Genomic DNA, 17,483 nt, shown 5'->3' with positions numbered 1-17,483 from the left:
CCCCGTTAAAGAAAAAACTTTACCTATATCCTCTATATTAATCCATCATCGCACTCTGCTTATGGTTCTTTACATTGAAATGTAACTGCATTTGGTGTGTTTTATTCTATTTATTTATGTATGTTACACGCAACCGGATATGACGTTTACGTCGGCGCTACGTGCATTGCGTAAGTGTTTACGTAGCTCAGTCTTCGTGGCTGTCATAAGGCGATAGAAACATCATCATGCTAAAGAAGACTTTTATCAAGAGTCACTCTTAAAATAACCTGCTAATATATTACATATATGAAGTAATATACATTTAAAAAAAAAACTCTCGCAATACGTGACGTCACAGAAGCACTGTCAAATTTAGTTAAAGGAGGAAGTGCGCATGCTCCGGGTACGTATTGCGCAGTGACACGCCGGATCGAGTGGGTTTGTCCACTGCTGGGATACTCAACGTCGCTGGCATATTTGATGTGTCAAGGCTGTGCTGTAAACGAATACAAGTAAATGTACTTACTTTCACGAAGCGCCTTTCTACAAAGAAATAATACACACACAACCTAATATACTTAGTAAACAAAATCAAACATGTTGTTTTTGGTGCCTAACTGTTTCGCAAGTATATTAGTGCGCGTGTAAATGTATAAGCGAGAGGAATTAACATAAATTTCTTTGTAGAAAGGCGCTTTATGAAAGTAAGTACATTTACTTGTATTCATTTACAGCGCAGCCTTGGCACATCCAATATGGCGGCGACGTTGACGTACGGCTCAGCGCTGCGTTTACCAATGTCTGTTGGAAAAGTATAACGGTGACAAAATACATCACAAGTTTGCTTGTGTTGTTAATATAGGTAACAAATGTACGATACACAAAGGCATCCACCTGACTGTAAGGGCTGTCACTCAATTTTATATAAAAATAACTGCTTTCTACTATAATAGTATTGACGCTGTTATTTTTGTTACGTATTAGCCTTGTGGTGAGTTATCTCTATGTATCTTTACCATACGTATTGTATTAGAGGTATCAATGTAGCAACCAAAAGCAACAAAACGTTGTTTTAATCCATTTGGTACCTGCAGAGCACTGTAAACAACTGGAGTCGGAGAGATAGTAACCAATGACGCCACTTCCGTTGTAGAGCGATTGTCCCAGTGGATATGCCGTAGCACTTCCGTTTAAGTATTTCGTTTCCGCACACAATCACGTGGAAGTATAGTACCGTGAAGCTTTTATTTTAAAATCAGCAACACGAATAGAGACACACAAAAATGACACAGTCCGACGGTATAATGTAAGTTTTTTTCCTTACCGTTTAAAGTGACACTTATGAACTGATGAAATGAAATCTTTTTGGAACATGGACCGGGGTGTCAATGACCAACACGCTGTCTTTGTTTTTTAATGTCGACACGTTTAGCAGTATGGGTTTATGCATATCTTACAGTGTATATCTTAGGTCTTTATGTATTTCTCAACTGTGGTTCTGTCCTCAGAAAACCAAAGCTAAAGCGCACCAAGCGCTTCCTGGAGAGTCGAGCACCCAAACTAGCTGAAGATGGGAAGAGTACCATGATCATGAAAGGGGGGAACACCAGTCAAACTGTCAGCCAGGCACTGAAGGACATAGTAAGTCACAAGATGATACCCTGTAGAACTGAGGCCAGTACTATGAAGCAAGTTTACTTAATCCAGAATGTCTTTGTTTTCCGGATTAACCAAGGCAAACATTACAGATGTGTGATGAGTGGTACCACCAAACTGTACAACAGTGTGATTAGTCAAATTGGGATTTTTTTTTTGTCAGGTGAACGTGTGTGCTAATAAAAGTGCAGTATAAAAGTAATATTCAAAGTGGTAAATCGTGGACCCTGCAACACTGAATTTATAAATAGTACCTGTACATCTTTTGTGTAGAAAATCAAAAGGGCCGGAAAATTCTTGCTCTTATCGCTTAATATCTGTGCCAGTGTCATTTTTCAGAGACATCATCAACATTGCATTTCAAGTGCATTTTAATGTTCACATTTATTAAAAATCCATCCATTTTTCTCTTACAGTATTCCTTGAAAAAACCCAATGCTGTGCTGTACAAGAAGTAAGTACCCTCTATTCTTTGACACGGGCCTAATGCTTGTTGAATTTGTGCATACAGTAATTTCTCCTTTATCGCGGTTAATTGGTTCCGACCGTGATAAGTGAAATATTTATAAATTTAATATCTTTGCAGTGAGAGCACAGAAAACCTGTTTACAACCTTCGAAATACGATTTTTTTTAACATTATTAGAACCCTCTAAACATGAAATAACACCCCTATAGTCAGCTTTATGCTTCTATTCCCCAAATAATGCCTTATATATGTATTTTACTTTATTAAAATAAATTTTATGCTTGAAAATGCTTAATTTATGCTTAATTTAGGTGGAAAAAAATAGTTTGCTTAAACATTCATTTTTTAAATATGCATGCACGTACACACAGAACATAGACCTCATTGTTTCAATCTCATTCCAAACTCATTCTAAACAGTTAATATGACAAATGGGGCTAATTTTAAAGAAAATGAAACCCTGAATTTAGAAAATGCATGTTTATATTGTCAAATTACAATGTGTTGAAAAATGGTGCTTATAATGGAAGCCCTATAGTTTTTTGTCCTAGGAGCTAGGAGCCCATAAGGGTGAGAAATTTGAAATCTGACCCTACAAAAAAAATAAAGCATCAAAATCAATTTTACTACTAATTTTATGTATAGTTAAGTGTAGTTATGTTTATCCTGATCTTTGACACAGAGCCCTAACATTTATTATATGGAAAAGAACTCATTTTGTTTGTATTTTTCTAAGCAAAAACAGTGGCATCATTGAATCAAATGGACATTTAGAGGGTAAATTAGTACAAATATTTACATGTTTGGTATTTTTTTATTAGAACTCAAGTTCATTGAGAGATCTGAGCAAAAAAGTAGAAAAATATACAGGTATTCATCAGTTGTTGGGAGCAGACTTTTTTGCGGTCTGGGGACCTGAAAGGGTGGGAAATTAAAGCAACCCATAGGGTTAATAACTTGTAACGTTTTGTCAGTATTTGGTCAACGTACATGTTTTGGATGCAGCAGAATGCGTTTGGTGCACAGTGAGGTGTTACTGAAACATAAGTTCCACCGTTTTGTATTATTATCTAATTGTCTTTTTCATGTCACAAAATGATGATGCGCAAACGGGCTGAAATTGACATCAGATCGTGTTTTATGCACAACAGGAACAAAGAAAGTGTTCGTTTGTGTTGCACATGACACACACAGCTAGTGAGTAGCAGCCCCGCCTCTCCCCACTGGGCCAAAGAGACTGAATGACTGACTGGAGAGTTCACTCACTTCGTTCATTCCGCTATGGAACCATATCGCCCGGGTGTTGAGACCAATGCACAGAGAGAAGCCTCTCGTCATCCAGCTCGTTTGTTAGCGAGAGAGAGAAAAACAAACACACATGCGCATGTCAATATAGCGAGGTTAATTTATTGCTTATCATGACAGGCCTAACTCTGATAGAGTGAAGCCGCTTGTGGCGAGGGACGACTATTTGTCTAAATAAAACAACACTGTCTAGTCCAGGGGTCGGCAACCTGCGGCTCCTCAGCCTCCATGTTGCGGTTCCCACGCCAAGATCTGTGATTTTTTTTTTTGTTTGTTTGTTTTTTTTACAACGAAGTGGAGGAAACGTGAATCAGCTTTTTCTGAAAAGTGCCAAAAGCGATTTGAGAACTACGGAAGGTCGAGCAGAGCAAACATACACTGTGTGCACAATTACAAGTATTAGGCAACTCAGTATTTGAACCATATTCTCATTTTCATGCATATTTTCCAACCCCAAGCTGAATAAACTTGGATGCCCATTGGGTGTAAGCATACCAGGTGATGTGCTTGTTTGTACTGAGGGAGGGTGTGACCTTAGGAGATCAACACCCTTTATTAGGTGTGCACAATTACTGTATTAGGCAGCTTCTTTTCCTGGTGTTACTTTGCACTACCTCAAATTCAAACTGCACTTGACTGTCTTTTCATGAAAGGGACTGTTTACAACTGGCTCAAAGTGACACCGCCAGCGCTCAACAAAGGCTGCTGCGCATGTGTGTGTTACCTGAGGCCCAGCGTACATGCTGGGAGCAGGAAGAAGTCGGGATATAATGCTTGCAACACGGCCAAAAGTTAACGCCCTCCAGGCCGCCCCGCAACCTTTGCAAACAGTCTGTTTATTTGTATTATTATTAAATAAATAAGATAATTGAGAAGTTTATGTTCAAGAATGGACCTTGTTTATATTAAAGTTGGATATGTTTTTATTTGAATTTTACAAAAATATGGGAACGACTCAAAAAGGCCCTCATAGTTGAGTGTTTAAATGATTTCCAAGTAGGCAAACACATGCACTCTGCGCTTCTGTTTGTTGAATTCTGTTGTTGGAACAAAAAAAAGTTTAAACAAAGATTACGACTTTTAAACGTTTATAAGCTCTGTACTGTTTTGCGGCTCGAGACTATTTTCTTTTGGTCTAGTCCTGGGGTGTCCAAACTTTTCCCAGCGAGGACCACATAGTAAAAAAGGAAAGGATGCAGGGGCCACTTCATAACTGGCATCACAAAATATCAAAATGGTATTTGTCCTCATTTTACAAGTTTATTCTCATAAAATTGCAACTTTTTTCTCATGAGAAAACTTTTTTCTCTTAAAATTTTGACTTTACTCTGGTAAAATTTCTGCTGTTGATTTTTGTTTTTGTATAATTTTCCAAATATTTCAACTTTTTTCTTGTATGTTTTCTCCTCCTAATATTTTGACTTTATTCCCATGTTATAAGCTTTCCCCCCCAACCTAAAAATTACAACTTTATTCATTGTTTTTGACTTACAAATGCTACTAGAATGACATTTTCCCTCATACTATTACATTATTCTTCTGAAATTAGGGCTTTTCTTTGGCTACATTACTCTTTTCTTAATATTTTGACTTTTGATTGATTTTCAAATGGTTGCTGCTGTATTTTTTTTTTTTTAAGTTTCCTTGTTAAATTCAATTTTTAGACTGCTGCGGGCCAATAAAATCACAGTCGCGGGCCGCAAATGGCCCCCGGGCCGCACTTGGGACACCCCTGGTCTAGTCCAAACAGCCGTTTTAATCTCTTCACTTCCCTGCAGTGGATAAAATAAGAATTTGCATTTCAGGAAGAACATCACCCGCCCATTTGAGGACTCCACATCAATGGTTAGTGAACGCAAACACCGCCAACCCCTCATTACCTACACTATTGTTCCCCGTTTTCACATGGCTTTTCTGTTTTTGCAGGAATTTTTCTCCAAAAAAACCGACTGCTCGCTCTTTCTTTTTGGTTCCCACAACAAGAAACGACCAAATAACATCATTTTTGGTACGTTTTTCACTCAGGCTTTTTTTCACGTTCACTTTTCGTTGCTGTACAGTCAGCCAGTCCAAGGGGCGTGGACATAAACAGGTTTTTTTTTCCTAATATGAGTCATAAGGACTGGGACGCAAAATTATCTTCTTTATTTGCAGGTCGTCTATTTGACTTCCACGTGCTTGATATGATCGAACTCGGAATTGAGAAGTTTGTCTCTCTCAGTGAGATTAAGGTATTCTTTGCATTCATTCTACAACTGTGTGTTTTGATTTTTTTGGGGGGGGGAGGGGGCAGAAACCGTCTGGCAATGAAAGTGTCATTCCATCCAGGACCATAAATTGCTATAACATTGACACAACACTGTACCTGGGGTGTCCAAACCTTTTCCACCGAGGACCAAATGCTGGGAAATGAAAGGATGCAAAGGCCACTTTGATATTTTGTGAGGCAACACGTGTAGCTATGCTAAGAAGTTATACTCTATTATTAGTATGACCATGGGTCTTTGCTCTTTTTTCCCCATTGTTGCCGGGTTTTTTTCTAAATATTTCATTTTATTTTCGTAAAATGACAACTTTATTTTGTTTTGTTTCTCACAATAGTACGACTTAAAAAAAAAAAATAGCGTGTTTTTTCTGTAATATTTCAGCTTTGTGCTAATAAAATGACAATTATCTTGCTCGAAATATTACAAGTTTATTCTTGTAAAATTGCGACTTTTTTTCTTGTTAAAATGTAACCTTTTTTTCCTCTTACATTTTTTTTTTTTTTTTTTTTAACTTTATCCTTGGAAAATTCCATGAGTTTTCCCCCATTCCTGCTGGTGTGTTTTTTGTTTTACATTTTCCAACTATTTCAACTTTGTTTTGTAAATATTCATTTCGTAATTATGACTTTATTCCCAAAATATTTTCACTTTATTCCCGTTTTGACAATTTTATTCATTGTTTTGTTTGTTTCTCTTAATATTATGACTTAAAAAAATGTTTCTTTTCTTCAATATTTCATCTTGATGCTACTAAAAGGATGCTATTTTTCCTCATAACATTAAGTCGTTATTCTTGTAAAATTACAACTTTCTCCTTAGATTCCAACAATTTTATTTATTTTTTTACTATTTTGACTTTATTCTTGTAAAATTACTGCTGATTTTTTACAAATTTGACTGTTTTTTGTTTGTTTGTTTGTTTTCTTGTTAAATGATATTTTTAGAATGTGCGGCGGGCCAATAAAAAACTTTGGACACCCCTGTACTATACGGTCATGCTCATCAGTTTAATTACGGCTGTAGCATCTGTTTCATGACAATTTTTGCTACACACGTTTTAAAGAAACACACTTTTACCCACTGTTATTATTATTATAATTATTAGTTATTTATTATTGTTGAAAGTGGCTTACATTCTTCTGTTGTTGAGGTGAATAGTGAATAATATATAGTCAAAATATGTGTTGATGGTTTATTGTTCCTATGTGTAGTAAAAGCAGTACTTGAATGGTACTTATGGCAACATAGTGATAGCATCTCTGTCTTGGCTGCTCAGTACAATATGGCTAAGTGAGTTGCGTTTAGTCTTCAGGCCAGCGTCCATTTTTAACATACTGGCTCTCCACCAGGGATGCACAGATCCACATTTTTTCACTTCTGATCCAGAGTCCTGAATTTGGATATCTGCTGATTCCGACATAATTAGGAGACCAGAGCTATGTTTGCTTTTATATGCAACCACGGCAAAAGAATATCAGCAAATGTGGCTCAAAGGATATCAGCGAACGTGCATGTGCGCACGAGCGCTCGGTGCGACACATTCGTAGCTTCACGGAGTTGGCATCAAACATAACTTCCAGGTTGCGGCATTTTCATTATTGTTGGTTTTCATATGAGGCTGTAATAAACGGCTCTCTACAGACAGGTACGATATTTTAGCGACCCGGAAGTTTTGTGTTCTGTTAAGAGTTTGTGTTTTGTGTGGCCATGAATGCGTCAAGCGGAGCGCTTAGTCGTGATATTTCTTTGGCGTGGTTGCATATTCAAGCAAACAAGGCCCTGGTATCGGAATTGTATCGGTATTGGTGCGGCGCGAGTGAGGATGGCCGCTACAGTTCATGTGTGGAGACGGCTACATTTGCTGATACTGTTTTGGATACATTTGCTGATATTCTTATAGCAACGTTTGCTGATATTCTTTTGTCGTGGTTGCATATTAAAGCAAACAAGGCGCTGGTATCAGAATTGTATCATATTGGTGTGGCGTGAGTGAGGAGGACGGCTGCAGTGCATGTGTGGAGACAGCCACCGTACATTTGCTGATGTTCTTTTGGCATTTCTGTAAACACATATCCCAATTAAGTAACACAGTCGGCTTGGTCCCTGCTCCAGGCTGCTCAGTACAAAAATTTGCCAACAGTAATAAAAACCCAAACTGCGAGGGCTGTTGTGCAGTGCAGGGCTTGATGCAAGCATCTTGAGTTTGGTGTTGCTTAGTGAGTCATCAATGGCGCCTCCCACATCTTGGGCAAATTCCCGAGTAGGAGGATGTTAAAGTACAATCTGTGGAATTCTGCCAGAATGTCCGACTTCCTGCTCAGACCTGGGTATTAAAAACTTCTTTGTTCGTCCTGTCAGGCAAGACACGTACACCGCATTTCGTGGAGATGGGTAGAATTATTTTTAACGTGGTATTGTTAGTTTGTTGTTTAAGACAGGAGAGTCCACTCGCTGCATCACTTTAAATTCCCATGTTGCCAACATAAATGTTTTCTTCCTTCACATGCAGAGTAATACATGTCCCGAAGGAACCAAACCCATGCTGGTGTTTGCCGGTGAGGCTTTCGAAATGGATAATGAGCACAAACGCCTCAGGAGTCTGCTCACTGGTACGCACCCATGACTCACGCGAGTAGATTTGGGTGAAACATGAAGCATGTCCGGTTCACGGGGAACATCTGCTTTCCCATTGCAGACTTCTTCAGAGGTCCGTCCGTGTCTGCGGTGCGGCTGGCAGGTTTAGAACATGTTCTGCACTTCACTGCCCTGGATGGGAAGATATTCATGCGTAGCTACAGGTGAGAGATGCATCACATTTCAGGGCAATTCTTGACCCCAGCCCCAGGGGTGTTCAAAGTTTTCCCACCGGGTGGATGCAGCAGACCAATTTGCACAATCACGATTCAGCTTTCATGGCCCTGCAAATTCACAGATTGTTGGTCAAAAAAGTATTTTTTTGTCATTTTTTATATTTTATCCTTATTTTAGCTTTTTATTATTAGCCTAAAAATTCCCACTTTTCCCATAATTTCACATTTTCCGTCCATTTCAGTTCAGCTTGAGCTCTCACACGCAGTTTTTACAGAAACTGACATCTGTAGTTCTTGTTACTGTGACGTTTGGTCATTTCAACTATTTCTCTTTTCAATGGGGTCCTTCATAATGTTTAAATTTATGTATAAAACATTCCCGGGGGCCAATAAAAATCGAACTGCGGGCCGCACTTTGGACACCCCTGCAGTAACCCAGAGGCTTCATAAAGAGTCAGTTACAAGCCATCATACAGTTTTTTGTGTCAATTTAAAATCTTAAACCTTAAACTTAGTGTCAGGACGTTATTGTTGCACACCAAAAATTATATTGATTAAAAAAAAATGTCATTTGCAGATGTTTGTTGAAGAAGTCGGGGTGTAGGACACCACGCATCGAGCTGGAAGAGATGGGGCCATCGTTTGATTTTGTTTTAAGAAGAACACACCTGGCATCAGATGACCTGTACAAGTTAGCTCACAAACAGCCCAAGGCTCTCAAGGTAAATACAACATCTATTATTTATTAATGATGGCTAAACTTGCGTCTTTTCAAAGTGACCATAACCAGCATCAGGCTGCATCTACAAGGGGTGGGAGAAAAAGATTTTTTTAGGTGCAGATGTAAATAATTTAGAAACGATTTAAAAACGCCAATAATCGATTATTAAATGATGCTGGCGGAGCATTTAAAAAAATGTCATCTCAATTTAAGACTGTTTAAGCGGCTAAATAAATCAGTCACATAAATCACCAGGACTCTGCCATATCATACCGTCCATGAGAACACTGCTATGGTTTGTGACATGATACAAAAATGACTATATAGTGATATTATCAATGCAGGGTGTCCCTGGAAATATAATATACATTATACAGAAAAGGTTTAATGTAGTAATTAATATAAAAAAAAAAGAAAAATAATTACATGAATTAATAAATAAAGTAAATTAAAGAATTAAAATGAAATGTAAATAAGTCATTTTAAAAATCAGATTTAAATTACAAAAATAATAAATAAAAAATTATGATATCAGAATATATGACAACTAAAGTCTGGACATATAATATACACAAATACTGTACAGTCATCCCTCACTACATACATTGTGGTTTGAACATTGCTCCCTTACTCTATCATGGTTGTTCAAAAATTTATGAATAAATTTTGTGGTTGACTATGGGCTATTTTTATTAATCTAAAAATCTTGAAAAACAGTTCTATGTCGTATTCTGGCCACTAGTCATCAGTAATTTTACATGACATTAGATTACATTACCTTCACACTCCCATTTAGTCAGCCTTGGCATGTCCAACGGGACATAGTTGTCCTCCCATTCCGTATGGAACTGGGAATTGGCTTGTTATGTGCCCTGAACACCTCCCCAGGGAGGCGTCCGGGAGGAATCCTGACCAAATGCCCAAGCCACCTCATCTGGCTCCTCTCTACTCAAGAGTTTCTCCCGGATGACGGTACTTCTCACCTTTCAGAGCCCAGCCAGAAAACTCATTTCGTCGGCTTGTACCTGCGATCTTGTCCTTTCGGTCACTACCCAAAGCTCACGACCATAGGTGACGGTAGGAACGGTAAATAAACAGGTAAATTGAGAGCTTTGCCTGTCGGCTCAGCTTCCTCTTCACCACAATGGACCAATGCAGAGTCTGCATCACTGCAGACGCCACACCAAACCGCCTGTCGATCTCACGTTCCATCCTTCCCTCACTCGTGAACAAGACCCTGAGGTACTTAAACTCCTCCACTTGGGACAGGATCTCATCCCCGACCCAGAGATGACACTCCACCCTTTTCCGGGTGAGAACTATGTCCATGGAACTGGAGGTGTTGATTGTCATCCCAACCACTTCACACTCGGCTGCGAACCGATCCAGTGAGAGTTGAAGATCACGGCCCAATGAAGCCAGCAGGACCACATCATCAGAGACCCAACCATGCAGCCACCACACCGGAACCCCTCAACGCCCTGGCTGTGCCTAGGAATGCTGTCCATAAAAGTAACGAACAGATTGGTGACAAAGAGCAAGCTTTGCAGTGTCCCACCGTCACTGGAAACGAAGTAGACTTATTGCCGGCAATGCAAACCAAGCTCTGATACCGGTCATAAAAAGGGAGCGAACCGCCTGAATTAGGTGGTCCAGTACCCCATACTTCCAGAGTACTCGAGGATTCCTCGAGGAACACGGTCGAATGCCTTCTCCAAGTCCACAAAACACATGTAGACTGGTTGGGCAGACTCCCATGCACCCTCAAGAACCCTGCCAAGAGTATAGAGTTGGTCCACAGTTCCACGGCCAGGGTGAAAACAACACTGCTCCTCCTGAATCTGAAATTCAACTATCCGGCAGATCCTCCTCTCCAGAACCCCTGAATAGTCCTTGCCAGGAAGGCTGAGGAGTGTGATGCCACGATAGTTGGAACACACCCTTCAGTCCCCCTTCTTAAAAAGGGGAACCACCACCCCGGTCTGCCAGTCCAGAGGCACCGCCCCCGATGTCCATGCAATGCTGCAGAGTCGTTCAACCACGACACTCCCACAGCATCCAGGGCCTTAAGGAACGTCGGGCGGATTTTATTCACCCTCGGGGCTCTGCGACCGAGGAGTTCCTTGACCACCTTGGCAACCTCAACCCCAGAGATAGGAAGTCCCCAGGCACTGCTTCCTCATTGGGAGACGTGTCGGTGGGACTGAGGAGGCCTTCAATGTATTCCTTCCACCGATCCACAACATCTCGAGTCGAGGTCAGCAGTACACCATCCCCACCACACAGTGTTGACTGTGCACTGCTTCCCCCTCCTGAGACGGCGGATGGTGGTCCAGAATCTCTTCATAGCAGTCCAGAAGTCATTCTCCATGGCTTCCCCGAACTCCTTCCACGTCCGAGTTTTTGCGTCGGCGACCACCAGATACGCAAACCGCTTGGCCTGCCGATACCTGTCAGCTGCCGCTGGAGTCCTGTGGGCCAAAAAGGCCCGATAGGACTCCTCCTTCAGCTTGACGGCATCCCTCAGCTGATGTCCACAACCACCTTACGCCCACAGCTCTAATCAGCCGCCTCAACAATGGAGGCACAGAACATGGCCCACTTGGACTCAACCTCCGCTGCCTCCCTCGGGACACGGTTGAAGCGCTCCTGGAGGTGGCAGTTGAAACTCCTTCTTCAATTCATAATTTCAAGAAAATAAATTCAATTAAATAATAAAAATAAAATTAATAAATAAAATAATTGATTAAAATGTATAATTACAAATATAATATATTAAAACTAAAGTCTGGACATATTGTATACACATACATATATATATATAATATTGTACAAAAAGGGTTTAATTTAATAAATAGCAGAATCATCACATTAAATAAAAAAGAAAATACATATTTGTTATAATAATCATCTGAATTAAAGAAAATAACAAATCACATTAATTAATAACGAAAATTAATGATTACAATAAGTAAATAAAAATATTGTTATATCTATGAAAAATATATAATTTTACAAATAAATTACTAAATAAAAGTTATGATATCATATATTCAAAATAAAGACATATACACACATACTATACAAACATTTTACAAAAAAATAATTTCATTTAACAATTCAGGATCATTTATTTAAATAGATCAAAATAATCACATGAATGCGTAAAAAAATATTTTCAATAAAAATAATCGCATTTAAGATAAGTACATTAAATAAAGTATTTTTAATTATGATTAAATTATAACAATAGTACAAATAAAGATATCATAAAATATTAAAACAAGCACATTAAAAGGCAAATCTTTGTGTGTGTGTGTGCGTGCGTGTGTGTGTGTCCGTGTGTTTCTTGTATAATACAGGTCTGAAAAACTCTTTTAAAGAGACCACCTCAAGTTTTGACTGGTGGCGAGCATGCCGAGACGCATGAAAGCTGTGATTAAAAAAATCAGGGTTAAAACATTAGTATAAAACTTTATCTTAATTATCTTTTTTGTTCATTTAACATTTTCAGCACAAAAATATTTTAAATGCTCTGAATGACAATATTTTTATTTGGGATTTGTATAGCAGCGGCCTAGTGGTTAGCATTTGGCCACACTGTGAGGAGATCGGGAAGATCTGGGTTCGAATCACCGTTCGGGCATCTGTTATGTGGGCAAGCGGCGTAGAAAATGGATGGATGGGATTTGTGTAGCGACTGGCATCATGTGAACACATGAGTCCAAACATGACAGAGAGCGGAGTGCATCACAGTTGATGCTTGTTTTTAATAACCAGGCAGCTCTAACACATCCGACTGCAGCAGACAAAACATTTACGTCTTTTTCTCTGTGACTTGACAGCCCAAGAAGAAGAAGAACATTTCCCACAATGTATTCGGCACCAAATTTGGCCGAGTGCACATGCAGAAGCAGGATCTGTCCAAGCTTCAAACACGCAAGATGAAGGGTCTGAAAAGGAAAGGAGAGGTGGTTGCCGGGGAACAGGAGGGAGAAACGTCCAAAGTGGCAAAAGTAGAGAGCTGAGAGTCGAGATGAGACTGCTGATGCACGTCTTTACATCCGCAACCCCGGTCAGTGTCTTTACCGTCTTACCGCACGTTCACCACCTCTACTGTGGGGCGCCACCAGAATGACAAGCTACAAATCTGTGTCAATGCACACACTTGAAAGCCTCCATTTATGAAATATTATGAATGATGTTGTGACAGTTGTGGAAGGAGACGCATTAGATCAACCTGAATCACAGGTGGATCATCGTCCCTCAATTTACCAGCAATTAATGACTGTTCCATTTCTGGGATGCCATATTGTTGCAAAAATGTTGTCCCAAATTTGCTGTTGAATGAATTAAACACATTCTACCCAGCTTTGCTTGCTTCCTGTTGCCAATGTATTTATTCTTGCCTACACACAATTCACATGTAGTTTCACTCGTTCAGCTTTAATAATTGGACATACTTCAGTAATGTTACTAAGAAACTAACAGTTCTAGCTATGGGCCACATGGGAGGCATTCTCCAGGGGGCGCCACAAGGATGAGGAGGAAAAAATATCCATATTTATTTACAGTATGCTGCTGTATGTGTCAGATGGGCGCCCTCTACCTCAAAAATCATATTCGTGATCTATTTGACTACCTGACAAAGGATGAACATAACACATTGTCAATCCAGTCTTATTGTGTATACAATGCATGTGGAAAGGATTCCCACTTTTTGTTATGCTATAACCTTATTCCAAAATAGAAAACAAAAAAATCCCCTCCAAATTCTACACACTACAGCCCATAACAGCATGGAAAACGTTTTGGGCAAATGTTTGCAAATCTATCAAATAAATAAGAGTACTGATATACATGGTGCATAAGTATTCACAGCCTTTGCCATGAAGCTGAAAATTGAGCTCAGGTGCATCTGGATCTGCTGGATCCAGGATCAAATGTACCAGGTGTGTCCTGTAGGTCTACAGTTGAGGTAAGTGGTTTATTTTTTTTTCCAGAACAGACCTTAACTGGACCTGCTTCCATTATCTCTTGGCATGTTTGACCCAGTAAAGATTTGACAGATACGGCAGATGATTTAGCATCAATACTTTGATATTTTAGGAGGTTCAACTTGAGATTGTTGAATTGCAAAAAACAGTTTAAAGCCATTTGGGCACGTGTGCTGCATTTTGCCGTGAATTGAGACACAGCCTTACTCTTTCTAGTCTTTTGGGTGCTTAATTAAACAAAATGCAGTACGCTGTCAGTACCCGAATGTTGCTCTCAAATGGCCAAACTAGTGAGTGTGCAGTGATGGATAATTAACCACCCTCAATAGTCACCGTCTTGGCTATGTGGCAGAAGGGCAGGGACTAACTTGAGTGGTTGCAATTCACTGTTAAAAAGGAGAGAAGACGCACGGCATAATGTGCTTGTAATTTCTGCTACGTGCAGATTTGGGATAGTACTACACAGACAAAATTGGAGCACTCAGGAACCAAGTACACATTGTACACAGTATACTTGTCAACAGTTGCATTTGAATATAAGGGACATTTTCCTGAAAATATGCGAAATTCTGGTCTTTCTACCAGATCCCATACGCAAGAAAAGTTTTCCGGCTGGGGGGTTGCTGTCGTAAAGACCCGACTGCCTTCGGTGGTGCAACCCTTTTATTTTACTAATGTGTTTTTATTCTGGCAACCTAGCTTTACCGGCCTACAGGATGTTTCACGCCGATGTAGGTGGAGTGGACCAGAAGCTGTGCAGCCCTGACGGGACCGAAAAGGAGGAGATACGGGAGTTCCCAGGGGAAAACGGGAGAGTTGTCAGGTGTGAGTACAGTAATCCCTCATTTATCGCGGTTAATCGGTTCCACGCTCGACTGTGATTTTTGCACAGTAGGATTCGTTATTTATAAATTGAATATTTTGGTAATTAGAGCATAGAAAACCTGTTTATGACCTTCTACATACAATTTCAATATTATTAGAACCCCCTAGACATGAAATAACACCCCTATAGTCACCTTTGCACTCCTATTACCCAACATATTATACACAATAAGAGAAAATTAGCCATTTAAGACATAAATAAGACATTCTTTTTACCCTTTTCAAACTGTCAAATACAGTATCCTGCGGGATATAACAAATGCATGTACAGTACGTTCTGCTTTTGCTTTCTTTTTCTTTTTTCTTTTGGCTTTTTTGCTGCGACTGTTGAGTGCAGGGGTTCTTAACCACCAGGGAAGGGGGAGGGTCTGTGAGGATCACATAAAAATGAAGAATGTCATGATTACAACAATGCGTGGCTTATGCATTGTTTTTTGCAGTAAAAATGACTAATACTTTGTATATTTTATGTATTTTCCACATTCCAAAATGTCCTGTTTTTCCTGGAATTCCACATTTTTCAACTAATTTGAATCTTTCTGCACCATAACACTCAGGCTAGCAATTTTCCACATCCCAAATGTTCTCACTTTCCCCGTAATTCCACATTTCAGGACAGAAAAGTCCTTGACCAGTAGATGAATTGTGTACTGCAGTAATTTGACGACGCTGCAGGTCGCACTGTCGTCATTGGTAAACGTCATCGGCCAATCAGCGGCGGAGTTGTGCGGAAGCTCCGCCCCCCCCGCGATGTCTATTTATGATATTGCAAAAGGAGATTCTTGACACTTGAATAGATGCTAAATATTACGACACACACGGATACTCTTCTTCTCACACGAAACACACGTTTTAACGCGTAGCAACTTGACATTATCTTCCTTCCTACTTTTCATTCAAAATTCGACCATGACAGAAGGGACTAAAATGGTAGAAAGCGACACGGCGGACAAGGATGCGGTCCCCGCCGGGGCGCCGGTGGAGGAGAAGAAGGAGAACGGGGACAGCAAAGTGACAGTGCCGGAGCAAAGCGCGGCTCCCGGAGCGGAGGAGCCCACCTTTGTGCACCCGGAGGGCGGCTGGGGCTGGCTGGTCATGCTGTCCGCCATGTGGTGTAATGGGTCGGTGTTCGGGATCCAGAATGCCTTCGGTATTCTCTTCCTCTCGCTCCTGCGGGAGTTCGGTTCCGAGGACGACGATGACCTCCGTTTCAGGACAGGTGAGCTGCCCCGGTAACCCGTTGGACACACATGCTTTTATATTCGTGACACAACTTTGAATTCGATATGTTCAGTGAGCATAAACCTTTGAGGAAGCGCCGTTAAATTAAATTAAAGCTTTTGCTTTAGTTGCTTTTTTTAAGTGACAGCAACCGTTTTGGCTGCAGTGTACCTCACAGCCTGACGGTGACGTGGGGAAAAATGTTTTATTGCACCTTTTTACGTTAGCTGTGTAACCGGACGACTTCTTGCACGGGAAGAAGTTGCTAACGGCGGCTACTAAGTAAAAGTGCCCGTTTCCGGGTGGGGGGTAGCGGGCACAGGCGGGTCCCCAACGCACCGCACTGTCACGTTATACCGGCGTGGGCGATACTGCCATTCTTGCTATCGATCCGATATTTAGTCAATGCAGGGAGAGTTGCCGATGCCGATGATTTTTACTTGAAAGACGCTTGAATGATGTTGTGGTATTTGCCCTTTCAGAATAAAACTGAGGACGAAGATTGTTATTTTAAAAAAATTGCAACAAAATTTATTGGTGAATTATTTAATAATAAATTGATACCAAGTCAAAAAAGGGTGAGTGTCGCCAAAACTGATGTCGATACTTTGTACCTGAAAGATCCTTGAATGATTTTGTCATTTTTGCATCTTCTAGAACAAAACACAGGACGTTTTAAGCAAAAAATATCTGGAGCAACAAGACTAATTTGTGAATAATGTAAAAATAATACTATCCAAAATCAATAAAGGGAGAGTGTTGCCGATGCTGATACTCATACCGATACTCTTTGCTTGAAAGATCCATGAATAATTTTGTGATTTTTGCCTCTTTCAGTATAAAACACAGGAAAAGGATTTTAGGTAAACAAACAAGTTTTTTTTTTAATCTAAAAACTTATTTGTGAGCAATTTCCTAATATACCATGTCAATACAGAGCAAGTGTTGCTGATGCCGATACCAACGCTGATGAAAGATTTTTACTCCTTTCAGAATAAAACACAGGACAAATATTTTAGGCAAAAGCAGACCTTTAGCAACAATTGTATTATAAACACATGCAAGCCAAAAAAAAGTGACAAATATTGATCTCATCACACTAGTATCGGTCTGATATTGGTACTACCCTTGGTATTGAGGCTACCAATATTTGGTTCGATCCACCCGCCCC

At 40.0% G+C, this 17,483-nt stretch overlaps 2 protein-coding genes across 2 annotated transcripts in view; both read left to right on the top strand.

The window, feature by feature from the left end:
- The first annotated feature begins 1,130 nt into the window (after positions 1 to 1,130).
- On the top strand, positions 1,131 to 13,574 carry rpf2 (ribosome production factor 2 homolog). Its single transcript, XM_054761634.1, has 10 exons — positions 1,131 to 1,288; positions 1,491 to 1,623; positions 2,055 to 2,092; positions 5,217 to 5,256; positions 5,338 to 5,419; positions 5,566 to 5,642; positions 8,188 to 8,287; positions 8,374 to 8,476; positions 9,066 to 9,210; positions 13,055 to 13,574. The coding sequence occupies exons 1-10, from the start codon at positions 1,266 to 1,268 to the stop codon at positions 13,235 to 13,237; spliced, it is 924 nt and encodes a 307-aa protein (XP_054617609.1). The 5' UTR covers positions 1,131 to 1,265; the 3' UTR covers positions 13,238 to 13,574.
- A 2,292-nt stretch (positions 13,575 to 15,866) lies between these two features.
- slc16a10 (solute carrier family 16 member 10) overlaps positions 15,867 to 17,483 on the top strand; it is a 47,784-nt gene continuing 46,167 nt past the window's right edge. Inside the window, exon 1 of the mRNA XM_054761627.1 lies at positions 15,867 to 16,310. Within this exon, the coding sequence (XP_054617602.1) occupies positions 16,001 to 16,310 (310 nt within the window). The 5' untranslated portion in view covers positions 15,867 to 16,000. The remainder of the gene's footprint in view (positions 16,311 to 17,483) is intronic.

Source organism: Dunckerocampus dactyliophorus, chromosome 19 (assembly GCF_027744805.1).
Source record: "Dunckerocampus dactyliophorus isolate RoL2022-P2 chromosome 19, RoL_Ddac_1.1, whole genome shotgun sequence".
Taxonomy (NCBI): domain Eukaryota; kingdom Metazoa; phylum Chordata; class Actinopteri; order Syngnathiformes; family Syngnathidae; genus Dunckerocampus; species Dunckerocampus dactyliophorus.
This window is presented reverse-complemented; position numbering and strand designations above follow the sequence as displayed.